The sequence below is a fragment of the Lynx canadensis genome, chromosome B4 (assembly GCF_007474595.2).
Source record: "Lynx canadensis isolate LIC74 chromosome B4, mLynCan4.pri.v2, whole genome shotgun sequence".
In the NCBI taxonomy this organism is placed as follows: domain Eukaryota; kingdom Metazoa; phylum Chordata; class Mammalia; order Carnivora; family Felidae; genus Lynx; species Lynx canadensis.
The window spans coordinates 82,648,435-82,676,275 of record NC_044309.1 but is presented as its reverse complement, the minus strand read 5'-3'; the positions used below and the strand labels follow the sequence as shown (position 1 = coordinate 82,676,275).

The 27,841-nt window shown below is 38.3% G+C and overlaps 1 protein-coding gene across 3 annotated transcripts; it reads left to right on the top strand.

Moving 5' to 3' along the window:
- The first annotated feature begins 25 nt into the window (after window positions 1-25).
- PRIM1 (DNA primase subunit 1) lies at window positions 26-27,063 on the top strand. Of its 3 annotated transcripts, XR_003970412.1 has the most exons (14): window positions 28-211; window positions 864-1,021; window positions 10,427-10,533; window positions 10,605-10,678; window positions 11,773-11,909; window positions 12,286-12,344; window positions 13,906-14,015; window positions 14,733-14,821; window positions 14,994-15,135; window positions 16,634-16,703; window positions 17,500-17,588; window positions 23,956-24,054; window positions 25,588-25,848; window positions 26,794-27,063. XR_003970412.1 is itself a non-coding variant. In XM_030322947.1 (13 exons), exons 1-13 carry the CDS (start codon window positions 109-111, stop codon window positions 25,605-25,607), a joined length of 1,257 nt encoding a protein of 418 aa, XP_030178807.1. In that variant the 5' UTR covers window positions 28-108; the 3' UTR covers window positions 25,608-27,063. The 3 variants fall into 3 exon arrangements, 2 of the variants coding, with proteins under 2 accessions (XP_030178808.1, XP_030178807.1); XM_030322947.1 differs by having other exon boundaries at window positions 25,588-27,063; XM_030322948.1 differs by lacking the exons at window positions 17,500-17,588; window positions 25,588-25,848; window positions 26,794-27,063 and having other exon boundaries at window positions 26-211; window positions 23,956-24,036.
- The last annotated feature ends 778 nt before the right edge of the window (window positions 27,064-27,841 follow it).

Genomic DNA, 27,841 nt, shown 5'->3' with positions numbered 1-27,841 from the left:
CAGACGCCCGGCCAAGGCCACAGCGCGCCTGCGTAGTGACAGAAACTCCGGCTGTGTGATTCCCGCCAATTCTTGTCGTAGTCCTGCAGAGAGTGAGCCCCGCGCTCCATGGAGACGTTTGACCCCGCCGAGCTGCCGGAGCTTCTTAAACTTTATTACCGGAGGCTTTTTCCCTACGCCCAATACTATCGCTGGCTCAACTATGGTGGAGGTGATGGAAGCCGGGAGCGGAGTGGGTAGTGGCTCGGAAGGGACGGTGAGGACGTTCTGGGAGGGTACCTTAGAATGACAATACGAAGTGCCTCCTATGCACTAGGCTTTGTGCCAGGCGCCTTCGCGCATTATCTCGAGACCTCGCCATCACCTCTGAGGTGTAAATGGGCCAAGAGAGGTTAGGGTAACCAGCTTCCGGCCACAGAGAAAGGCCGAGCCGCTGCTCCTTCCTCTAACTGGTCAGACTGACGTTCGGTGCCCCGTTTACCGGCCGCGGCGCCTGAACCAGGGAGATTACCGGGTCATAGCTTTAACTACAGAGGCCTGTTCTGTATCAGGGACAAGCGGAGCATCTCCCGGGAGAGGAGAGGTACTGACCTCTTCGCAGCTGAATTTATTAGTGCCCACCGAAGAGAGACAGATGGCATTACATATTTAAAACACTTAATGCATCTTTTTCTTCATTTTTACTTTTTCCTATCAGATGCAGGATAGTAAGCCCCTTCAAATTAGGAAGTCTTTTTTTTAGCATGTAGCACAGTGTTGAGCACACAGGCTTATTCAAAATATCTTCTCATTGGTTGATGTTATAATGCCCTGTGCTAAATAAAATACCAAATTAACTTTAAAATTGTATATTTATTTTGCAGTGACAAAGAATTACTTTCAACACCGTGAATTTTCATTCACATTGAAAGATGATATTTACATTCGCTACCAATCCTTCAACAACCAGAGTGATCTGGAAAAGGAGATGCAGAAAATGAATCCATACAAGATTGATATAGGCGCAGTATACTCCCACAGAGTAAGAAATCAATTTTTTATGTATTATGTTTCATTTTTTAAACCAAGAATGGGTTGGAGCCCCCCATTGTTTTGAGGTTACATTTTTAGAGTTAATTCTAGTTGAAGAGCCACACTTTCTTTATCTTCTTGCAAGTAGATTGTAATATTTTTGTTGTTGTTGTTCTTGATACTCTACATTACTGGTTGGAAATCATTTGGAAATGAATTGGTTGTATTCTCACTAGGACAAAAAAATTGAGTATCGGGCGAAAAAACTAAATGAGGGGCGCCTGGGTGGCTCAGTAGGTTAAGCATCCGACTTCGGTTCAGGTCATAATCTCATGGTTAGTGGGTTCGAGCCGGCGTCAGCTGCTGTCCTGACAGCTCAGAGCCTGGAGCCTGCTTCGGATTCTATGTCTCCTTCTCTCTCTGCCCCTTTCCTGCTTGTGCTCTGTCTCTGTCTCTCAAAAATAAGTAAATGTTAAAAAAAATAATAATAAAAATTTTTTAACAATTTTTTTTAATGTTTATTATTTTTGAAAGAGAGAGCACAACCAGGGGCCGGGCAGAGACAGAGAGGGAGACACAGTTTGAAACAGACTCCAGGGTCTAAGCCGTCAGCACAGAGCCTGACACGGGGCTCCAACTCGGGAATGGTGAGATCATGACCTGAGCTGAAGTCAAACAGTTAACTGACTGAGCCACCCAGGCGCCTCCCCTGAACTTTATTTTTTTTTTTATTTTTTTTTTCCAACGTTTATTTATTTTTGGGACAGAGAGAGACAGAGCATGAACGGGGGAGGGGCAGAGAGAGAGGGAGACACAGAATCGGAAACAGGCTCCAGGCTCCGAGCCATCAGCCCAGAGCCCGACGCGGGGCTCGAACTCACGGACCGCGAGATCGTGACCTGGCTGAAGTCGGACGCTTAACCGACTGCGCCACCCAGGCGCCCCTGAACTTTATTTTTTAAGAAGACTAAATGAGGATGTCAGCGTGGTTTAAATGAGGGAATTTTAAAAGAATTACATTCTCTTCCAGCTTTGGAGTTTTTTGTTTTTTGTTTTTTTTTAAATAATGTCTATATTCAACATGACACTGAGATCTGGAGTCACATGCTGTACCCAATGAGCCAGCCAAGCATCCCATGAAGTTATTCTTGATTCCTCTCTTTCTCTCATACTCCTATATCTGTTTCCATTAGGAAATCTCTTTAGGTCTACCAAAATAATATCTGAAATCCAACGACTGGTACCAGTGCCACTACCACTGTCATCATCTCTCATCTGAATTACTGTAAAAACTTCCTAACAATTTGCTCCTACAGACTCTAGAGTCTATTCTCAACACAGCAGCCAATGATCCTTTTAAAACAAGTCAGATTCTGGGGCGCCTGGGTAGCTCAGTCGGTTAGGCGTCTGACTTTGGCTCAGGTCATGATCTCGCAGTCTGTGGGTTCGAGCCCCGCGTCGGGCTCTGTGCTGAAAGTCAGAGCCTGGAGCCTGTTTCAGATTCCGTGTCTCCCTCTTTCTCTGACCCTCCCCTGTTTATGCTCTCTCTCTGTCCCAAAAATAAATAAATGTTAAAAAAAAAAAAACATTAAAAAAAAAACAAGTCAGATTCTGTGATTCCTCTGCTCAAAACCATTCTCTTACGGCTTCTCATTTCACTCAGAGTAAAAGCCCCTCTCTCTGCCTTACTCACTCCACCTCTGCCACACTGGCCTTTGCTCAAGCAGTTTCCACCGCCCGGAACCCATTTACCAGATACCTTCTCAGTTCCTTCCTTCAACTCCTCACATCTTCATTCAGTGAGGCCTACTGCAACTTGCCCCACTCCTCCTACCCATTGTCACTGATACAGTCTAAATGCCTAGAATAGTGGCTGGCAGAGAGAGTACACTGTAAATACTTGTTGAATGAATGAACATACCAAAATTGCCCTTCTTTCTCTCCTTAAAAATACACACATGGGGGTGGGGGGCACTTGGATGGCTCAGTCGATTGAGCTCCCGACTTCGGCTCAGGTCATGGTCTCACGGTTCGTGGGTTCAGGCCCTGCGTCGGGCTCTGCTAACAGCTCAGAGCCTGGAGCATGCTTTAGATTATGTGTGTCTCTCTCTCTGCCTCTTCCCTGCTCATGCTCTCTCTCTCTCTCTCTCTCTCTCTCTCAAAGAATAAATAAACATTTTTAAAAAATAAATAAAAATAAAAATACACACATGGGGGGAAGCGCCTGGGTGGCTCAGTTGATTAAGCATCTGACTTCAGCCCAAGTCGTGATTTCACAGTTTGTGAGTTCGAGCCCTGCATCTGGCTGTCTGCTGTCAGCAAAGAGCCTGTTTCAAATCCTCTGTTCCCCTCTTTCTCTCTGCACTCCACTACTTGTGCTCTCTCTCAAAAGTAAATGAGGGGCGCCTGGGTGGCGCAGTCGGTTAAGCGTCCGACTTCAGCCAGGTCACCATCTCGCGGTCCGTGAGTTCAAGCCCCGCGTCAGGCTCTGGGCTGATGGCTCGGAGCCTGGAGCCTGTTTCTGATTCTGTGTCTCCCTCTCTCTCTGCCCCTCCCCCGTTCATGCTCTGTCTCTCTCTGTCCCAAAAATAAATAAACGTTGAAAAAAAAAAAAATTAAAAGTAAATGAAACATTTAAAGAAAAAAAAATACACACATGGGGGGAGAAATACATTCATGTGATAGTAGCTTTTGTATGGAGCTTTTCCATGTCTCGTATAACTTATTTTTCATATCAATCCTCATTATATTTTTACAAGGAGAAAACAGGCTGAGAGAACTTAAATAATTTGTCCCAGGAGACACAGTTTCCAAATTGTAGACCTGAGACCTGAACCCAGGTTTTCTGATTTAAATCCCAAGGGAAGGGGAGAAGACATTTAAAAAGGCAGGCAAGAAAAATGTTTTGGAGCAGTTTACTTCTCTTTATTTTTTTTTTAAGCTAGTTTATTTTTTACTTATTTTTTTTATTTAGATTTTTTTTTCTAATTTTAGAGAGAGATAAAGTGCAAGCAGGGGAGGGGGCAGAGAGAGAGAGAGAGAGAGAAAGAATCTCAAGCAGGCTCCATGCTCAGTGCGGAGGCCTGATGCTGGACTCCATGCCACGACCCTGGGATCATGACCTGAGTCAAAATCAAGAGTTGGACACTCAACCAACTGAGCCACCCAGGCACCCCAATTTTTTTTTTTTTTTTTTTTTTTTTTTTTTTTTTTTAGTAATCTCTGTGCCCAATATGGGGCTTGAACTCATGAGTCACATGTTCTACCACTAAGCCAGCCAGGCATCCCTACTTCTCTTTAGGGATAGAGATTAAAACGGAAATCTCTAGGGGTCCCTGAGTGGCTCAGTCGGTTGAGCGTCCAACTTGGGCTCAGGTCATGATCTCACGGTTCGTGTGTTTGAGGCCCACGTGGGGCTCTGTGCTGACAGCTTGCTCAGAGCCTGGAGCCTGCTTCGGATTCTGTTTCCTCTCTCTACCCCTGCCCAACTCGTGCACCGTCTCACTCTGTCTCTCAAAAATAAATAAATGTAAAAAAAGAATTTTTTTTTTGAAACAAAAAACTGAAATCTCTATGGAAGGGCCAAAGTGTCGCTCTATTCCTTCTCTTTAAGGAGAATAAATGAAGGAGAATAAATCTCATTTTTTTTAATTTTATTTAAATCCAAGTTAGTTAACATAGTGTAATAATGATTTCAGGAATAGAATTTAGTGATTCATCACTTAAATATAACACTCACTGTTCATCCTAATAAGTGCCCTCCTTAATGCCCATCATCCATTTAGCCCATCTGCCCAACCAGCACCCCTCCAGCAGCCCTCAGTTCTCTGTATTTAAGAGTCTCATGGTTTGCCTCCCTCTCTGTTTTTATTTTTCCTTCCCTTCCCTTATGTTCATCTGTTTTGTCTCTTAAATTCCACATATGAGTCAAATCATATGATATTTGTCATTCTCTGACTTACTTCGCTTAACATAATACATTCTAGTTCCATTCATGCTGTGAATGGCAAGATTTCATTCTTTTTGATCCCCAAGTAATATTCCATTATGTATATATACCACATCTTCATCCATTCATTAGTCGATGGACATTTGGGCTCTTTCCATAATTTGGCTATTATTAATATATTGTGCTATCAACATTGGGGTGCATGTGCCCCTTCAAATCAGCATTTTTGTATCCTTTGGATAAATACCTAGTAGTGCAATTACTGGGTTGTAGGGTAGCTTTATTTTTAATTTTTTGAGGAACCTCCATACTGTTCTCCAGAGTGGCTGCACCAGTTTGCATTCCCACCAGCAGTGCAAGAGGGTTCCCCTTTCTCCACATCCTTACCAACATCTGTTGTTTCCTGAGTTGTTAATTTTAGCCATTCTGACAGCTGGGAGGTGGTATCTCATTGTGATTTTGAAATGTATTTCCCTGATGATGGGTGATGTTGAGCATCTTTTCATGTGTCTGTTAGCCATCTGGATGTCTTCTTTGGAAAAGTCTGTTCATGTGTTCTGCCCATTTCTTAACTGGTTGTTTTTTGGGTGTTGAGTTTGATGCCTTTTATCAGATATGTCATTTGCAAATATTTACCTTTTAGTTTGGTTGATTGTTTCCTTGCTGTGCAGAAGCTTTTTATCTTGATGAGGTCCCAATAGTTCATTTTTGCTTTTGTTTCCCTTGCTTCCGGAAACATGTCTAGTAAGAAGTTGCTGCGGCAAAGGTCAAAGAGGTTGTTGCCTATTTTCTCCTCTAGTATTTTGATGGTTTCCTGTCTTACGTTTAGGTCTTTCATCCATTTTGGGTTTATTTTTGTGTATGGTGTAAAAAAGTGGTCCTGGTTCATTCTTCTGCATGTTGCTCTCCAGTCTTCCCAACACCATTTGCTAAAGAGGCTGCCTTTTTTCCATTGGACATTCTTTCTTGCTTTGTCAAAGATTAGTTGGCCATACATTTCTGGGTTCTTTATTCTGTTCCATTGATCCATGTGTCTGCTTTTGTGCCAGTATCATACTGTCTTGATGATTATAGCTTTGTAATACAGCTTGAAGTCTGGAATTGTGATGCCTCCAGCTTTGGTTCTCTTTTTCAACATTACTTTGGCTATTTAGGGTCTTTTCTGGTTCCATACAAATTTTAGAATTGTTTGTTCTAGCTCTGGGAAGAATGCTGGTGTTATTTTGATAGGGATTACATTGAATGTATAGATTGCTTTGGGTAGTATAGACATTTTAATAATATTTCTTCTTCCAATCCATGAGCATGGGTTAATTAGGCCTTTTTTTTTTTTAAGGGTCTCTTTCTCTTTCCATTATTTTCTGCTCCCCAGAGGCAACCACTTTCTTTTAGCTGATTCTTAAGGTATTTGCCGCCTTGTCTGTAAGTAACATTTTTATATTTCTCCCATTTTTCTATTTTAAGCATTATCTACTGACTTTCCAATCTGGCAGATGAGAGTTTAGCTTTCTTTTACCTCACTGCCTACCCTCACCTCACCTTCCCATTTCCACATGCTTCTAATATATTTGTTAGATTAAAAATCATGGGGCGCCTGGGTGGCGCAGTCGGTTAAGCGTCCGACTTCAGCCAGGTCACGATCTCGCAGTCTGTGAGTTCGAGCCCCGCGTCGGGCTCTGGGCTGATGGCTCAGAGCCTGGAGCCTGTTTCCGATTCTGTGTCTCCCTCTCTCTCTGCCCCTCCCCCGTTCATGCTCTGTCTCTCTCTGTCCCAAAAATAAATAAACGTTGAAAAAAAAAAAAAATCAGGGTCGATCACTAAGTCAACCCCAAACTCCTTGCCAATTGTCTGAATATCCCAATGTGTTCAGACCTAACAGGTAGTTTGTCAATTTCACCCTGAAAAAATTTCCCTGGCAGACTTCTGACCCCCAAGCTGGACTGATTGCCCTCTAAGCCTGTTGGATAAATATGATCTTGTAATCACCCCAATGTCCTTCCACCTCTCTCCTATTTTGGATCCTGTGTTACCCAAATCCTTTGTTCTCTTTTTGGTTTACTTCCTTGTTCTGGTAGAGCACATCCTCCCTGAGCTTCCTGAGAAAAGATGCATGGAAGACAAAACATTTGATACCTTCTGTATCTGGAAAATACCTTCATTCTACATTTATGCTTAACTAATGGTTCAGTTTCTAAATCATTTTCCCTTAGAATTTTGCATTACCTGCTTGTTTCCAGTGTTGCTATTAAGACCCCCATTCTGATTCTTGTCCCACTGTGTTGGATCTGAAAGCTCTTAGGATTTTCTGCTCCCCTCTGTCCCTAATGTTCTAAAATTTCGCTTGACATGCATCTTTTTATACCTATTGTGCTAAATACTTGATGGGCTCATGATCATGAATTCATGTCCTTCAATTCTAGGAAATTTCCCTTTTACTTTTTTTTTTTTAGATTTTATTTTTGAGTTAAAAAAAAGATTTTATTTTATTTTTTTATGTTTGTTTATTTTTGAGAGCAAGAGAGACCGACTGTGAGCCAGGGAGGGACAGAGAGAGAGGGAGACACAGAATCCGAAGTAGGCTCCAGGCTCTGAGCTGTCAACAGAAAGCCTGATGCAGGGCTTGCAAACTGTGAGATCTTGACCTGAGCTGAAATCAGATGCTCAACCAACTGAGCCACCCAGGCTCCTCCATGATTTTATTTTTAAGTAATCTCTACACCCAACATGGAGCTCAAACTTACAACCCAGAGGTCAAGAGTCTGATCTTGATCTGAGCCAGCCAGGCGCCCCTACCTTTTTTTTTTTTTTTTAAATACAATTTGTCCTATCTATAATTTTTCTCTGGTCTCTCCAGAAATCCTAAAGTCAGATATTATGTGTCTTAAACTGATTCACTAATTTTTTTTTTCCTCCTGTTTTCTATTTTTTTGTCCTTTGGCCCTACTTTCTGGGGAATTTCCTCAGAGGTTTTTACTTCTGCTATTATATTTTAATTTCCAAGAACTTTTTTTTTATTGATATGTCTTATCTGAGGATATCAATGATAGTTGTTTTTTTTTTTAATTTTCTTCTGTTGTACAGTCTTGTTTTCTCAAGGTTGCTTTTTTTCCTGTTTTTTCCCCTCTTTCATGTTAGAGGCTTGCCTCATAAGTCTGATAATTTCTTGCATGTTGCTTATATTTAAAAATAGAGTACTCTTATGTGGATCCTGAGAAACTTAACAGAAACCCATGGGGGAGGGGAAGAAAAAAAAAAAAAAAGAGGTTAGAGTGGGAGAGAGCCAAAGCATAAGAGACTCTTAAAAACTGAGAACAAACTGAGGGTTGATGGGGGGTGGGAGGGAGGGGAGGGTGGGTGATGGGTATTGAGGAGGGCACCTTTTGGGATGGGCACTGGGTGTTGTATGGAAACCAATTTGACAATAAATTTCATATGTTGAAAAAAATAAAAATAGAGTACTAAAAAAGCTGATTGGAAGTTCTGTATACATGACCGAGATTTCTTTATTACAAGGTGATCTGGCTTGGTCATCTTTTTGGGAAGAAGCTCTGTTGTCAGTTTCTCTAGCTCTTTGCTTGAATGAAAACTCCACTAGCACAGAGATCTGTTTTGATCACTGATCTATATTCCTAGAGCCTTTAACAGTGCCTGACACTCCTGATCAGATTCTTCAGACAGGAATCTTCTGGTCTCCTCCCCGGGTGGCAGCGATAGGGTATAGATGTAGGGGAAGAGGGCAGGGTCTCAACTTTCCACATGTAAATGTCCACTTAATCCCCTGTATATCAGTACAACACATCTTTCTTCAGCTGTACCTGTTGTTCCTGCCCCTCATCCCAGTCCAAAGACCCACTGTTTGAGGTTCTCCAGATAATAATTCAGGTGTCTTTGCACAGTCACCTAGCTCTGCAGAGTAAATGGAAGAATCTGGGGAACTGCTTCATAAAAAGATTTTTAACCAATACTCTTATTTTTAGTCTTAGCTTTACCAACGCCACACACACGCACTCACGCACGCACGTGCGCATTCTTACTCCAGAGATACCAATTGTGACCAGAGTTTTTTAGGGATGCTGAGGTGTAAATTGGGTTGCTTCTTATCTTTCCTTACTGAGAGCTTAAGATTCAGCTCTTATGGGTATCTTATAAAAATCATGGTGGTATCTTCTCCTCTTTGGTTCTTTCTTAAAAGACATGCTTTTTTTTTTTTTTTAATGTTTATTTTTGAGAGAGCGCACAAGTGGGAGAGGAGCAGGGGCCAGGGGATAGAGGATCCAAAGTGGGCTCCGTGCTGACAGCAGCAAGCCCAATGTGGGGCTCAAACTCACAAACTGTGGGATCATGACCTGAGCCAAAGTTGAACATTCAACTAACTAAGCCACCCAGGCTCAGGAATGCCCCAAGACATGCCTTTCTTAAGAAAATCTTTACTATCATTTTTGTGCAAGTTTAGAAGAGCAAGATAAGTATCTGTATTCAGTCTGCCTTCTATGCCTGGTGATCCATAACCTCAAAGGAGGCTACTTACAGCTTAAGCCAAAGGCTCAGTTTGAACTAATTGAGATATTTTGGATTATTGAAATATTTTATTTATTTTTTAAAGATTTTATTTTTAAGTAATCTCTACACCCAGTGAGGGACTTGAACTCACAACCCTGAGATAGAGTCGCATGCTCTACTGACTGAACCAGCCAGGCACCCCTATTGAAAAATTTTAAATACATTTTTGTTACTTATATGTCTAGTAACAGTTAAAGGTCCTTAAAACAGCTTACAATAGGGCATTAATTATTTGTATGTACTTTCTTCCTTATCAGAAACCTAAAAATAACAAATATTTATTACTCAATGTTACATGTCAATTATATCTCAGTAGAACTGAAAAAAATATTTATGGCAATATAGATTTATCAAAACCTGTTTTAAGTAAATGTATACTGTCATCAATTCTGGATGCACAGAATCCAAATTAATGAACTTTAACTGAAATAGAATTGGCATTGTATTATGGTTTCTTCATTTCTCTTTGGCCACTTTTTTTGTGTGGGTGGAAAACAGCATAATTGGCAGCATGACAGCTCTTATAGAAACTGATTGAGGGGCACCTGGGTGACTCAGTCGGTTAGGCATCCAACTTCGGCTCAGGTCATGATCTCACGGTCCGTGAGTTTGAGCCCTGCGTCGGGCTCTGTGCTGACAGCTCAGAGCCTGGAGCCTGTTTCAGATTCTGTGTCTCCCTCTCTCTCTCTGACCCTCCCCCATTCATGCTCTGTCTCTCTCTGTCTCAAAAATAAATGAACGTTAAAAAATTTTTAAAAATAAATAAAAAAAAAAGAAACTGAATTTTTTGTTTGGGTTTTTTGTTTGTTTTGGGTTATATATATGTGTGTGTGTGTATATATATACATATATATATATATGTATATATATACTTAAAATATTTAAATATTTTCCCCCTATCTGTAGCCCAATCAACACAATACAGTGAAGCTGGGAGCTTTCCAGGCTCAGGAAAAAGAATTGGTGTTTGACATTGACATGACAGACTATGACGATGTGAGGAGATGTTGTAGGTAAGTGCTGCATGCCTTGCTGGTAGGGTGGGTGATGTCACTAACAGTGAGTAATGATGCCTCTGCTCCAGTTCTGCAGACATATGTTCTAAGTGCTGGACCCTCATGACGATGGCCATACGCATAATCGACCGAGCACTGAAGGGCAAGTATTGGTAGTGTCTGAGGGGGGTCAAATGCAAGAATCTATTTTCCTCTGAATATTTGTCTGTCTGTACCATTTAAAAATTTTTTTAATGTTTATTTATTTTGGAGACAGAGAGAGAGAGACAGAGTGTGAGTGGGGGAGGGGCAGAGAGAGAAGGAGACAGAATCCGAAGCAGGCTCCAGGCTCTGAGCTATCAGCTCAGAGACCAACATGGGGCTCGAACTCACGAACTGTGAGATCATGACCTGAGCCAAAGTTGGACGCTCAACCGACTGAGCCACCCAGGCACCCCTATCTATACCATTTTATAGTCAACTCTCATAAATTTTGAACATGTTTCCTAGAAACATATGGCCAGAAAATAAAAGATTAGAATAAAGTTGTAGTTCAAATTCTAATAAAGCTGTTGATCAAACCAGTGAGTTTTTTCCCAATTCAGTCATCTGTCGAGCAGCTCTTTGTGCTACATACTGTCCTAGGTGAGGGAAAGAAATATGAAAGATAATGATTACCTCAAGTATGTTAAGCAGTCTAAGAAGAAGACGAATAAAATTGAAGATTATACTTATGTTGAGTAATATGCCCAGCATTCCCTTGAGATCTAGAACAGCAGGAGTGCATACAGGAATGGGAAAAGACTGGATTAGAAAAGGCTTTCTGGAAAAGATAATGATAAAGATGATAATGATATTAAAAATAGCTAACTCTTGTGATCACTTCAGCAGCACATGTACTAAAAATAGCTAACTCTTATCTAGGGTGCTTATTATGTGCCAAGCACTGTTCTAAACACTTTAAATTTATTAACTTTTTTTAATATCCCTAGACTGGGTCTTTAATGATAAATGGCAATTGGTCAGGGAGAGAAATGGAAATACCGGGGCATGAAGAAATTCTTGGCAGAGAGACCAGAATAGGTATTGACATAAAGGCAAAAGCATGGAGGACACAGAAAACTAAAAATAATTCAGTAGAGTTAACATGAGTACATGTGGATAAGAGGTAAAAACGAAGCTAAGGAAGTAAGCAAGAACCAGGAGTTTATAAATTTATTTCTAGATTTTAAAACCTATTATTTCTCCCCTCCTCAGAGGACTTTGGATTTAAGCATCGTCTCTGGGTATATTCTGGAAGGAGAGGTGTTCATTGTTGGGTCTGTGATGAATCAGTTAGAAAATTGTCCTCTGCAGTACGTTCTGGGATAGTTGAGTACTTGAGTCTTGTAAAGGTAAGATCTTAATGATAATTTACATTTCTTTGTTTGCTAGATGTTACCAAGCCTGAAATGTTTAGTGACAAAATTAAACTTTTAGAGCATCCACATTCCAGAGTAGATGATCTTACCAGCAGATCAAATAATCATAGTAGCTACATTTTTTAAGATCTTTGTTTGTGACAAAAGGAAAATTACTTTTCTGGTTCAATTATGTGAAGTAAAGGTAACCCAGAAAGTTACAAGTATTGAGACTATAAAATAGCATCTAAACTTCTATATGTTGACAGTTTTCTTTTAATCAGTATCTTTAGAACACATTAAAGAAATTTTTAAGTTATTTCATTTATTTCATATACATGAAGTTCTTTTTCAATGGTTTATTTTTCAGGGTGGTCAAGACGTTAAAAAGAAAGTCCACCTAAGCGAAAAAATTCACCCTTTTGTCAGGTCTGTTGGAAAAGACTCTATGCAGTTTAAGTTGTGTCTGATTTACCTTTAGAATTGCCTTGTTATCAGTTTTCCCTACTGGGATAGCACTTTACAATGATAATAACGAGAGTTCATTGAATGATTACTTCATGCTGCAGTATTCATGACAGATGTTTTACAAGTGTTCTTATTGGTTTTAACAATAACTTCATGACGGTCATGATGGTATCTCCATTTACAGATGAAGAAAGTGAGATTTGAAAAGATTGTATAAGTTTTGTGGCACCACACAAGTAATTGTTAAATTCAGCATTCATGTCCTGGTCTGCCTAATTTCAAAACCCATACTCTTCCCACTGAACTCACTACTTCTCTGGGTGAAAAGAGCTTTGCATTAAGAGTTAGAATCTCTAAGGGCGCCCGGGTGGCTCAGTCAGTTAAGCATCTGACTTTGGCTCAAGTTATGATCTCGCAGTTCGTGGGTTTGAGTCCCACATCAGGCTCTGTGCTGACAGCTCAGAGCCTGGAGCCTGCTTCAACTTCTATGTCCCCCTCTCTCTCTGCCCCTACCCCGTTTGCTCTCTCTCTCTCTCTCTCTGAAAAATAAGTAAACATAAAGAGTTAGAATCTCTATTCTGCAACTTATTAAGACTTTAATAAAATATTAGAGCCTCTATTTCCTTAACTATATGACGGGAAAAACATCTCCTTCTATCTGAGAGTTGTGGCAAAGATTAAATGAAACAGTAGATGTGAAGTCTGCAAAATGCTAAGCACTATATAATTGTCGAGATGTAAAGTAAGTAATTCATAGTAGAAACTATAGACTCTATCCCACATTCTACTACTGATGTATTATGTTGTCCTGGCTTGGTTGCTTTCTTGTTACATATTTATGATGCTATTAACCTTCTAAGTTGTAGAGCTTAAGAAGTAAACATTTCTTGGGGCACTTGGGTGGCTCAGTCGGTTAAGCATCCGATTCTTTTTTTTTTAATTTTTTTTTTTTTTCAACGTTTATATTTATTTTTGGGACAGAGAGAGACAGAGCATGAACGGGGGAGGGGCAGAGAGAGAGGGAGACACAGAATCGGAAACAGGCTCCAGGCTCTGAGCCATCAGCCCAGAGCCCGACGCGGGGCTCGAACTCCCGGACCGCGAGATCGTGACCTGGCTGAAGTCGGACGCTTAACCGACTGCGCCACCCAGGCGCCCCAAGCATCCGATTCTTGATCTCAGTTCAGATATTGATCTCAGGGTCGTAAATTTAAGCCTGTGGAGCCTACTTTAAAAAAAACAAAAAAAGTAAACATTTCTTGAATATCTGTTCTAAGCCAGGTACTAGCTACAGTAGGTTCTTCCCCCTTAGAATGTCTTAGTTAACTCTCATAACCCTGCAAAGGGGTATTATTCCCATTTTACATAGCTAAACTCTATTTGTATTTTTCTTATTAGACTAATACATGCTCATTAAGAAAAATTCAGTAGAAGTAAACACTAGCCACCCAAATAGCAACAAAAGTTATGCAGTGTATATATTACAAATAGTATTAGGACTTTGTTATTGTTATTCCTACAGAAAATCTATAAACATAATAAAAAAATACTTTGAAGACTATGCCTTAGTTGATCAAGATATTCTTGAAAATAAAGAAAGCTGGGATAAGATCTTAGCCCTTGTTCCTGAAAATATCCTTTCCCAAGACCATTTCTATGTGAGCTACATGTATTTATCTATGATATTATAAATGTGTTCTGCCTGCATATTCTCATATACATACTCTTACAAATTTAGTCTTTTTACACAAAACATCTTTTTCTGCATTTTAGTATCTCTAGTTTGGAATATAGTAAGAAATGAAGCCTTTTCAGAAAGAAATTTCCTCATTTTGGAGTTTGATCCTCATAGAATTAATGGATACTTAAAGAATACTGAATCATATAGTCAAAATTTGTACAGACCAGGGAAAGCTTTACATTAAACCAAATATTTATTTTGGCATTTTTTCTGTCATATCAGTATCATATTTTTACAGGAGATTTTTTTAAGGATATGTGTTCAATTAATATTTGTATTTTAGAGGAGCACCTGGGTGGCTCAGTCATTTAAGCGTCCGACTATCAATTTTGGCTCAGGTCATGATCTCATGGTTTTGTGCATTCAAGCCCCACATCAGGCTCTGTGCTCACAGTGCAGAGCCTGCTTGGGATTCTCTCTTTCTACCTCTCCCCTGCTCATGCTGTCTCTGTCTCTCTCAAGGTAAATAAACTTAAAAATATACATATTTGCATTTTAGAAAACAATAATTTCTAGTAAACTTTCAGTTATCCTTGTTGTAACACATACTGGAAATAAGTTGTTCATTAATGTGTCATAAATGAGTGTGTTCCTTAATGACTCGTCACCAATTCATGAGAAACTTCAACAAAACTTCCAAAAGCATCACAATTCACTTCAGCGTTGGGAGTATTTGAAGAAAACCATCAGCTCTCAGGTATATCCCATCAAAATCTCTATTATAAATATAATAATGTAATTCTTAATTAAATTCTGATTGTTTTGCTTATTAGTAAGTTAAAGATTATTGAAAATCATTTTTAACCACTTTTAAAGAAATCCTCAAAAGTTCCTACTGATCCTCATGCTAGACTTGCATCTGTTTTTAGGATAATACCAAAAACGACAAATGTGGACCCTGGCTTGAATGGGAGATCATGCTCCAGTATTGTTTTCCACGGCTGGATATCAATGTTAGCAAAGGAATCAATCATTTACTGAAGAGCCCTTTTAGTGTTCATCCTAAAACAGGTACAATGTAAAGAAAGTAAAGAAAACTAGAAGGAAAATGAAAGTTTTAGTTGTTGATTAGTAGCTACCAGATAAGTTTCCACTACATAAATAATTTTCATCTGGGTTTTTGAGGTTCAGTGTTAGAATTGTAGAGGTACTTAGAACTCACACGATGGTAGTTCTCACTGTACAAATGAGAAAACAGTGGTCCAAGAGGTTAATGGGACTTGTCTACAGTCATAAAACAAATTGCAACAGAGCTAGAAACAGAATTCAGTTCTTAAACCACAGAGTTCTGTGCTGTTCCCACTATGCTTCCTCCCTCAGTTCTTTTTCCATACTTTTAGCTTTCCTCCTTCACATTTTTCTTAGGTGTTTTGAAGGAATGAAACTGACTTTAAAATAGATATAAAGGTGGCTATATTGACCTAAACTTTGCTTCATCCAACCGGGAGACATATGCAGTTGTATATAGTTGTCCTTTTTAGGACAACTAATATCCAATAAGTAGTCAATAATCCAACTCTGCCACTTGCTGTGGGATGTTAGGCAAACTACTCTCTGTACCTTGGTTTTCTCATCTGTGAAATGGAGATAATAATAGTACTTACTTCAGTGGGTTATTGTGAAAATCTAAAATGTAAAGTGCCTAGAAAAGTGTCACACATTCAATCCTCCCAAATTGCCTAGTTTCCTTTAATAATCTATAATGATTCTCTAGTCCATATATTTGGATAGCTCCTTTTCAAACCTGTCAACTGTGTGTTTTCAGCTTCTTTTGGTAATAATCTTAATATTTCTTAATATTTTTTTAACTTAATTCTAAAACTTTAGTGGGTATCCCCTTATTCTAAAATTCAGTTTCAGTAAATAATTATATTCATAGGTGTATACATTTTGATTATATCTTTTCCCCATTAAGTAGCTGCAGTTTTTACTGTCTTCAATCAGCAACTCCCAATTCTCTTGATTATCTTAACTTGTTATTTACCTGGCATTCTTGAGACTCATTATCTCATTTTTGAGATGTGATGAATTTTATGTGGTATCCCAGGTGTAGATATTGTAAAAAGGTAGTATAATGCTATTTTATTCCCAAAATGCTTTCTAAAGATTTCCAACATACAGGTGTCTGTTCTGATCTCAGCAAATCAAGATAATGAAATGAACTATTTTTATCTATGTTGTTTCATTTTCAGAACTCACTAAATTTGATATCATTCTGTACTTCTGTATAAAAGCATATTAGGAAGAAGGAGATAGAAATAAAAGTAGAGATAAGAGCACTATGTAATAGCTTAACAGTCTTTCATACTTATTTTTTGTTTGTTTTTTTTTTTAAGAGAAATAAAAGATGCAGCTAGTGTGGAAGTAATTTCCAACTACTGATTTTAACAGATAAGTCTAACCCTTTTTCTAAGCCTTAGATTAAAATTTAGCCAAAATAACACATACGAGACAGCCCATAATGATCTGTATTTCACAGTCATCAGTTTATAACTTTTGGTCCTTACAGGTCGCATTTCTGTGCCTATTGATGTGCAGAAAGTGGACCAGTTTGATCCATTTACTGTTCCAACCATAAGGTATGTTCCAGATCATTGATCATTCCTTTTTTGTTTGTGATTGGTTCCTGAATTTGAAGTAGATTGGACTAGATCCCTTCCAGAGAAGCAGCTGCTCTGAGGCTATATGATGATGCCCTAGTAGAGCAACATTTCCTAGTGAGTTATGCAGAACACAAGTTGCTGTTCTCTAATAAAAAGATTATAAGTTCTGGGGCACCTGGGTGGCTCAGTTGGTTAGGCATCAAACTCTTGGTTTCAGTTCAGGTCATGATTTCGTGGTTCATGAGTTCAAGCCCTGTGTTGGGCTCTGCTCTGGCAGTGCAGAATCTGCTTGGAATACTCTCTCTCCCTCCCTCTTTCTCTCTGCCTCTCCCCTGCTCACACACTCTCTCTCAAAATAAACATTTAAAAAAAAAAAAAGATTATAAGTTCAAATAAGTTTGGGAAATAACCACTTTTAAATAAAAAGTTCTCCACTGTAAGATTTCCCAGTTTTTATTATGCTAACATACATGGAAAACTCCATGCATATTAGAAAATTTTCTATCCATATTAGAGATTGTGATTTTTAGAATATTCCAAATTTAGTTGGTCACACAATTTTTTCACCAAAAATCTTGTAGGATTCACGTGCTGTCATACACTAGGTAATGTTGACCAAGAAACAACTTTAAAATTCTCTTATTCTAGGGCAACTGCCTGACTCAGTCAGTAGAGCATATGACTCTTGATCTTGGGCTTATGAGTTCAAGCCTGATATTGAGCATAGAGTTAAATAAAAAGGAGGAAAATTCTTTTATTCTGTTATTTGTAGCTCCATCTGCCGTGAACTGGATACCATTTCCACTAATGAGGGAAAGGAAAGAAATGAAGCTGAATCTGATATCAAACATAGAACCAGAGGTATGTCAATATACTAAAATCTCACTTTAACATAAGTTTTTTATATAGACATCCTTCTGTCAGTCCAGTAATTCATTCTCCTTGGATTCAGCCTAGAATGGATTGTTTATCCTGAAACCAGCTCAGTAACAAATAATGTCATAACAATGTTTTTGTCCTTTTTTAATCAGTTGCTCAAATGGTGATGTTGAATCCAATTTGAGTCCATAGATATTTCTAAGCGTCATCTAAATGCCAGGATCTATACTTACAAGATTAAATTGTCAATTGGTGTGGATCATTGTTTGTCACAGTCTTAGTTTCAACAGCTATTTATTTAACAACCACTATGTATACAGTACTTTTGCTCTTTATTTTTGATGTTTCCAGATGAGTGTTATGGTAAATATAGATCTAAACTGTGGTTGAACTGTATATTCAAGAATATGAAGGAACTAGAGAATTTATAAATCCTCCTTCTCATAGAGGTCAAATCTTTATACACCAACACCCAAGAGACATCCTACAGCAACAGAGCCAATAGAACTTTCTGTGATAATAGAAATGTACTGCACTTCCCAGTGTGGTACTCATTATCCACATGTGGCATAATCCACTTGAATTATCAGAAACTGGATTTTCAGTTTCTTTGTTTGCTTGTTTGTTTTTTAAGTAAGCGTCACACCCAGTGGAGAGTTTGAACTCACAACCATGAGGTCAAGACCTGAGCTGAGATCAAAAGCTGAATGCTTAGGGCGCCTGAATGGCTCAGTTGGTTGAGTGTCCGACTTAAGCTCGGTTCATGATCTCACAGTTTGTGAGTTCAAGCCCCACATCAGGCTCTCTGCTGTCAGCACAGAGCCAGCTTCAGATCCTCTGTCCCCCCTCTTTCTCTGCCCTTGCCCCGCTTGTGTGCTCTCTCTCTCTCTCAAAAATAAATATTAAAAAAAAAAAAAAAAAGAGTTGGATGCTTACTGACTGAGCCACCCAGATGCCCCTTAAATTCATTTATTAGCCATTTTTCATTTATATAGCCATATGTGTCTAGTAACTATTATAATGGACAGGGCAGATCTGTGATCTCTGATTGGCCTTTCTTGGTCAAATGTTGCTACACTACTTTCAAAACCCAAGCTCAAGGGGTGCCTGGGTGGCTCAGTCGGTTAAGTTTCTGACTTCGGCTCAGGTCATGATCTAGTGGTTCGTGAGTTCGAGCCCTATGTTGGGCTCTGTGCTGACAGCTCAGAGCCTGGATCCTGCTTCGGATTCTGTGTCTCCCTCTCTCTGCCCCTCCCCCACTCACACTGTGTCTCTTTCTCTCTCTCAAAAATGAATAAACATTAAAAAAATGCAAAAAAAAAAAAACCACAAGCTCAAATATCAATTCATAAAAAAAAAAAAAAAACTTCATCTATTCCAGCTCTAACATAATACCTAACATTGTACATTCCACTATTAATGTTTGTAGAATGATTACAGACATTTGATTTAAAGTATTTGAGGGGCACCTGGGTGGCTCAGTCGGTTGAGCGTCTCACTCTTGATTTCAGCCCAGTGCATGATCTCAGTTCGTGGATTCAAGTCCCACATTGGGCTCCACACTGGCAGTGTAGAGCCTAATTGGGATTCTCTCTTTCTGTCCCTCCCGTGCACTCTCACTCAAAAATAAATAAATTTTTTAAAAAATAATAAAAATAAATCAAGTATTTAAAAAACGTCTCCGGGGCGCCTGGGTGGCTCAGTCAGTTAAGTGTCTGACTTCGTCTCAGATCATGATCTCACGGTTTGTGAGTTCGAGCCCCACGTCAGGCTCTGTGCTAACAGCTCAGAGCCTGGAGTCTGCTTCGGATTCTGTGTCTCCCTCTCTCTCTGCTCCTCCCCTGTTCATGCTGTCTCTCTCTCTCCTTCAAAAATAAATAAAAACATTAAAATAATAATAATAATAATAAATTAAATAAATAAAAAATAAAACACATCTCCAACATGAAAAATCAGAATAAACCGGAAAAAGGAACTCAGAGAAAACAGACAACGCAAAGAACAAAGAAAACCTTCCTTCCTTCCTTCCTTCTTCTTTCTTTCTTTCTTTCTTTCTTTCTCTCTCTCTCTCTCTCTCTTTTCCTTCCTTCCTTCCTTCCTTCCTTCCTTCCTTCCTTTCTCTTTCTTTCTTTCTTTCTTTCTTTCTTTCTTAAAGTAATCTCTGCACCCAACATGGGGCTCAAACTCACAACCCAGAGATCAAGAATCGCATGCTCTACTAATTGAGCCATCCAGGTGCCCTGAAAACTTTTTTTTAAAAAACTAATATCCTCAGAGAATAAGAAAATAGTGGAACCATGAAGCCAGATTAGATTGCTATGAAAAGAGACACTTAGAGAACAAGAAAGAGGACTTAGAAATCGAAAACATAATCATTAGAATAAAAAATTCAGTGGAAGGGCTGGTAAAAAAAAGTTAAGATTTTCCAGAAAGTACTACAAAAAAGACAAGTTTTTGTTATTGTTGTTTTAAGGAGGAAAAAGATAAGAATGGTTCAGGAAGTCTAATACCTGACTATGGGAGTTTCAGAAAAAGAACAACCAGGGAGGGAAAAAATATCAAAACTGTATAGGAAACCATCCCAGAAATGAGCCCTTTATTGAAAAGGCTCAGAATAATAAGACAGACCTACACCAAGGCACATTATTTTGAAATTTCAGAACACTGAGAATTAAAAGATCTTAAGAGCTTTCTCACCCCTTCCTATTCCTCTCTCCCAAAAAGCCACAGACCTAGGAAGAATAGCCTTGGATTTCTAAACAATGGAAGTGTTCATTTGTTAGAAATAAGTTCTAGAAAAGAAAAGTGGTTGCCATTCAAGAGGATTGAGAGGTCAGAATAAAGGTAGAGAGCTGCTATTTTTTCTAACATGTTAGTAGTATTTTACTCCTTTTAACAACATGTATATATTACTTTAGCACAATTTTTTAAACTTAATATTGTCTCTTGATGACATCTTTTTCTTTTGTTCAGAGATTTTAAAGAGAAATTTTCTAATAACTATAACTTCAAAATTTATACAATATTTACTTTCAAAAGTAAACTAAACTGCCTATCATTTCAAGTATTCATAAATAGCCTAATAGCCATCAGTCAGGGGTGCTTCAGAGATGGTGGGAGGTTGGAACAGGTGAAATGTAAGTTCCTTATTATTTCTTTATTTTCTGCAACTTTAAGCCTTAGTCCTTTTTCACACTAGTACTATTTATTCCTGCCCTTCTTCCCAAATCCTGGAATGATCTCTACTGTCCTCTCTATCTAATTATGTCTTTTTTCTAAGACCCACTTCATAGCCACCTCAGTCAATCTTGATTGGTGAATTCTTTGGACTTATACAATTATCCATATGCCTGTTTGGCCTTTAATTATATATTGTTTTCTATTACTACATATAGGACCTGTTTTTCCTATTCATTTAAAAACTTCTTGAAACCAAAGAATTTGGCTTATACTATTTTAGAATTTAGCATAGTACTTGATATATAATGGGCAGTAAATATTTAAGTAATTATTGAGTGCCTGTTATATATTCTACTATGGTGAGATAAGCATATAGACCTATATCCAAGGAGCTTAGAATCCTGAATTAAAGGTTCAAAGTACTATGTGGTTGGGGCGCCTAGGTGGCTCAGTTGGTTAAGCATCTGACTTCAGCTCAGGTCATGATCTCGCGGTTCGTGGGTTCAAGCCCTGGGTTGGGCTGTGTGCTGACAGCTTGGAGCCTAGAGCCTGGAGCCTGCTTCTGATTCTGTGTCTCCCTCTCTCTGTGCCCCTCCCCTGCTCATACTCTGTCTCTCTCTCTCTCTCTCTCTCTCTCTCTCTCTCTCTCTCTCTCAAAAATAAATAAGTGTAAAAAAATTTTTTTTCAAAGTGCTATGTGGTTGATCCCAAACTAAACTGTTTCTTTGGTTTACATTTATTGCTATAAGAAAATTCATATATAAACATGTAGGACAAAATATATTTTCATAATTGCCACAGTTTAGATATTCATCCTTAATACCCTCGTCAAGATTTCCTTGTCTAGTTCCAAGTACATCAGACAGGTTTACTAAAAAACTTTTTAAGTATAGTTTCTTTTTTTTACTCTTTTCAGTGAACTATTATGAGGACTATTCCATGCAGACATGGCATGCTACCAAAATCCAAATCTCATCTTGTGCTCAATCAGATTTTCTCCCCTATTGGGTATTATAGATTATATAATTAAATAGATTAAGATTCTATATTCAAAATTTTATTGTGTAAATTCTTTTTAATTTTTATAAATCAAAAAATAAATAAAATTTTAAAATTGTTTTTTATTGTTTATTTATTTTTGAGAGAGAGAGAGACAGAGCATGAGCAGGGGAGGGGCAGAGAGAGAGGGACACACAGAATCTGAAGCAGACTCCAGGCTCTGAGCTGTCAGCACAGAGCCCAACATGGGGCTCAAACCCGCGAACCATGAGATCATGACCTGAGCCAAAGTCTGGCGCTTAACAGACTGAGCCACCCAGGTGTCCCATAAAAAATAAGGTTTTTATAAGTCAAAAAATACTGTACTTAAGGCATATGACTATAAACTTCTGATTGTCTCCAGGTAGAATGACCCTGACTTCACCTTCTTAATGTTTGCTCTGTTAGTAAAACTATTTATTACTGAAGCCACAATTTCTTTTTTTTTTTTTTTTTTTTTTTTTTAATATTTGAGAGAGAGAGAGAGGAAGCAGGGGAGGATAGAGAGAGGGGGACAGAAGATCCAAAGTGGGCTCTGTGCTGATAGCAGAGAGGCGGATGCAGGGCTTGAACTCATGAACCATGAGATCATGACCTGAGCCAAAGTCAGAGGCTTAACTGACTGAGCCACCCAGGCGCCCCAGTGAAGCCGTAATTTCTAAAGAAAGGAATGTTGTATGGGACTTAACACAGACTCACTAGATTATGTTGGTCTAATATTAGAAAGCCTGACTACAAAAGTGGATGTGTATGGGTGGTTTGGATATTTTAGAGCAGCACTGTCTTAATACAGTAGCCACGTACGGCTATTAAGCACTTGAAATGTGGCTAGTATAGGGGTGCCTGGGTGGCTCAGCTAGACTTGATATTGACTCCTATCATGATCTCACAGTTCATGAGGCTAGCCCCTCGTCAGTCTACATGCTGACATCTCAGAGTCTGCTTGAGATTCTATCTCTCCACCTCTCTGCCCCCACTTGTGTTCTGTCTCTTAAAATAAATAAATAAATTTAAAGGGGTGCCTGGGTGGCTCAGTTGATTCAGTATCCAACTTTGTCTCAGGTCATGATCTCGCTGTTTAAGAGTTGGAGCCCCACGTTGGGCTCTGCTGACAGCTCAGAGCCTGGAGCCTGCTTCAGATTCTGTGTCTACCTCTCTCTCTGCCCCTTCCCTGCTCACACCCTGCCTCTCTATCTCTCAAAAATAAATAAACATTAAATTTTTTTAATTTAAAAACAAATAAACTTAAAAAAAGAAATGTGACTAGTATAAACAAGGAACTGATTTTTTAAATTTAACTTTAATTAATTTAAATTTCAAAACTGATAGGGATGCCTGGCTGGCTCAGTTAGTGGAACATGTGACTCTTGATCTCAGGGTTGTGAGTTTGAGCATCACATTGGATGTAGAAATTACTTAAAAATAAAATCTTAAAAAAAAAAGTGTTTTAAATAAGTTTTAAAACTGATATTTGATTCAATTATTGGAAAACTTTTAAGTATGTTTGGGAAATTTGGGTATATGAGCCTACTTTTCAACTGTATATTTTATAATTTAAATGTAAATATAGATCAAGTATTTCTCATGATAATACATCATCTACATTGAGATGCATTTTATTTATTTTTTTTTTCAACGTTTTTTTTAATTTATTTTTGGGACAGAGAGAGACAGAGCATGAACAGGGGAGGGGCAGAGAGAGAGGGAGACACAGAATCGGAAACAGGCTCCAGGCTCCGAGCCATCAGCCCAGAGCCTGACGCGGGGCTCGAACTCACGGACCGCGAGATCGTGACCTGGCTGAAGTCGGACGCTTAACCGACTGCGCCACCCAGGCGCCCCGAGATGCATTTTAAATACAAAACACTAGATTTCAAAGACTTAGTATGAAAGAATGTAAAATATTTCAATTTTTATTACGTTAAAATAATAATATTTTAGATATACTGGATTAAATATTAAAATTATTTTACCTTTTTAATGTGACTACTAGAGTATGTAAACTACACATTTCTTATTATATTGGACAACACTATTTTAAAGAACTCTTGAAAAAAAAACTTAAAGTTATACTTTTGTGTAATTCTCACTTCCAAAATGCTAATTATAATACATGGCCTTCATAATTTAGATTATAAGAAGACCAGTCTAGCTCCTTACATAAAAGTTTTTGAACAGTTTCTTGAAAACCTGGATAAATCCCGAAAAGGAGAACTTCTCAAGAAGAGTGGTAAGACTATACTTTTCCCTTTTAGCTATTTAGATCTTAGTACAGGAAGTTTAAAGTATCCAGCAAGTGATTAATTTTAGAGCTCTAGCCTTTGCCCTCCTAAAACAAGTTATAGATTTAGCTTACTATCCTTAGTGTTTTAAAAATTGGTCACTTAATTCAATAGATATTCTATCAGGTACGATGTATCAGGTATCATGAGGGAAACAAAAATTAGTTATACAAAGATGAATTCCACACCATGCCTCCTGCCCTTAGGAAGTACTAACTGATACAAAACAAAGAAGTATAAAATGCCAAGAGATCTCATCTGATTCTGAGAACCTGAGATTTCATATGAAAAGAGTGATATTTGAACTCTTCAGTGAGTTGCTATACAGATTCTAATCCCCAATGCCTATATACCATGCCTTAAGGTATAAGTATGATTTCCACAAGCAGAGATATGATGGGATAAGGGTACAGGAGTGGAAAAAGGTGACAGGTTGTTCATGCTTAAAGGAACAGCAAGGGCAAAAACATTAGAGATAAAAGCATCAGGTCACTCTGGAGGCCATCTAGTACAGCTAATCTTAAAAAAGATGTGTCAGGAAGTGATTGGATAGAAAACTGGAGAAGCAGACTGAAGCCAGGGTATAGATGGCCTTGAATTCCAGTCTTGAGAGTTTGGACTTAATTCAGTAGAGACAAGGAATCTATTAAAGGTTTTTGAGGAAGGTTTTGCCATGATTTATAGTTTAATCTAGCCAGATAAAACTAGCAACAAAAATCTGGGGGGATATAGGGGATATAATAGAGCCCAAGAGGCCAACTGGGCTATTACCATTTAGGAGAATAGCACTGGAGATCTCTAAAAGGTACAAATACTAGAGCCATCCTTGAGAGGTGGTAATGATTTGGAAGCAGAGAGATGAGAGAGGAAAGTTAAGTGTTACAGAAGCAGCCAGGGGAAAGTTTCAAGGAAATTATAAAGTGTCAAATGCAGTAGACAAGTGATAAAATCCTGTTGGATATTGGAACCCAAAGGAGATACCAAGAGGACAGCAGTGTCAAAGGAAAAGTTATTTGAATAGGAGAGACCCAAGCATATGTGTAAGCCAAAATGAAAAAAATCAGCAGTGAATATTATTCAGGAGATTGATGGATACCATAGAAAACTGTGGCCATGTTACAGAAATACAAACTCCCTTTCCACTTCATTTCTTAATAAAATTCATGATGGTTAAAAAGTAGTGCCCAAGATAATGCTGAACTCATAGTAGCCACTCAAATATGTGCTTGTTGAATGAACAATGATGACACTGAACTTGGAAAGCCTCAGTGAACCTGCCATTCCAACTGGCCATATTAAGTCCTTTGTACTCTTGTTCTGTACTAGCTCAGCCTGTAATGTGGGCTTCAGCAAGTGTGAAAACAAATCTTTATGCATGATGTGAATTTAATGGAAGCATTAACCAAATCAGAGTGTGAAAATAAATGGGATTTGTTTTGTTTTACTTTACTGTCCTTTGATAAGAATCTATTCTATTTCAGATTTACAGAAAGACTTCTGAAGATAACAACTCTCCTCAAACCATTGTAGATATCGTCTACCTTCAACCAATAACCAAATACTTCAACAGCATTTAATTAATATGGTGGAACCATATATGTGTTTTAGTGCTCAAAGAAAAATGTCCTTTTCTTGAAAAATAATTATGTTGAAAAGATTCCTGAAACCACCAAAGGAGAGTGTCCAGGTTTCTCGAAGAAGCAGTAATGAGAGGAGCAAGTGGATTGCAAATATTTGTAAAAGTTAGTATCATACAAAGATAATTCTAAGATTTTTGATATGCCTTTTACCAGTTGCCATATGTATTTTGATCTACTTCTACCAGCTGCCGTATGTAGAGGCAAGTGAGCAGTAATATGCCGAAGACTTTAATCTCAGCTCAGATACAGCCTCCGTATTTCTGGACTGAATATTCTAGGTACATGAGAGCTTTGTCCTTAAGTCGTAGACCTTAAGTTAAATTAATTATACTTAGAGTATGTATTAGGTCACTTCTAATTTTGCTTACTGGTATTTTTATTACCCAGGCCACACCCCACTGCTCATCTTTTAAAAATCATTTTAAATTGGGCATCTAAACATATGAGTTACTAGATTACAATATTAGGGCATAGTAGAGTGTTTGGTTTTTTTTTTTACAACTGTTGCATTTGTAGCTCCTAACTTCTTTCCTCAGAAAATAACTGGATTAGTCAACACCATAGAGCAGCAGCTTAGAATAACCAATTTCACCAACATAAAGCCTATTTTACTTGTCGAGACACTTCCCTTTCTACATATCCAAATACTTAATTTTAAAGGTTTTGTTTCTTCCATATTTGAATTTTTGCAATAGATTCTGAAAGTCAGATTTCTTTTGCCCAGTTTTACAACCAAGCTAAACAAAACAGTCATTCTGGTTTACAGTCCATCTTCTGAGAAACACTGAGAAGTCAAGCTATCAGGCTGGTGCTTTCTATGATTTATGAAAAATTTCCTTTCTTTATATTTCCTTTAACGTTGTTTTCTCTGTAGCCACACATTCTTTTTTTTATCTTTTGGTGTATATGTATAAAACAGACTTTGCAGTCAGTACACCGAAATGCCTTGCATTTCCTTCTCTTTTCTAATCTTTTAAGAAAAAACATTAAATACCACTGTGCAAAATTCCTTGTTATTTGAGCTTCTATTTACTATGTATTGTTCAGTTTTTAGGTTTGGAAACCAGTGGGTCGGTTAATAATTCCTGAATACAAAATTACTAAAGACTCATCAGTCCATCTTAACTCAGGATGGGAGTGTAAAGGCTGGTGTTATGCTTTCAACAAGAGATATTTCAAGCTTCCAGTATGTCTACCATTATTTTAGTGCTTTAATATTAAAGCCCTTGGATAAAGCTGCTGTACTAGCCCATAAAAGTAGTTTCAGAACATATTGTACTCATTAAAAAGAATAAATGTTTTTACACTGTATGTTAATTAACTGGAATTTATTTTTTAATTTTTTTAAACATTTATTCATTTTTGAGAGACAGAGCGTGAGTGGGAGAGGGGCAGAGAGAGAGGGAGACACAGAATCCGAAGCAGGCTCCCGGCTCTGAGCTGTCAGCACAGAGCCTGACATGGGGCTCGAAGTCACAGATCGCGAGATCATGACCTGAGCTGAAGTCAGACACTTAACCAACTGAGCCACCCAGCCGCCCCTAACTAACTGGAATTTAAATGAAAACTTAAAAAACAAATTTTTTTTTAAATAATAAAGTCCTTTTTTTTTTTCAAAATAAATAAATAAATGTTTGGTTCATTAAAGATAGCAGAAACATGCTCAAAGACTATTGACTTCTCTATTCTCTGATTTTGCCAACTCATCCATATATAAGAATTGCAGAAACAAAGGGCACAGAACTGGTTTCCATCTCCATACTTGCCCAATTCATAAAGAAACCCAAAGAAAGAAAATACATCTTTCCTTAGCTAGTCATTAACAACAGAGAGAAAAGTCAGTGAGCTGGATGGGAAAGAAAGGGGAGTGGTCAAAATAGCTTTACTTACCATCTAAGGACATGATTGGCTATTACCCTTTCTTCTGAAGGTAAATGGACTGTGCTAACAAATCTTCCAGGTCACATATTTATTTAGAAAAAGTAACAGCACTTTTTAAGTAATGTACATATCTTCCTAATAATTCTGTGAAGTAGCTACTATTTTCCCCATTTTATAGGTGAGGAAACTGAGGCACAAGCAGACTAATTAAATC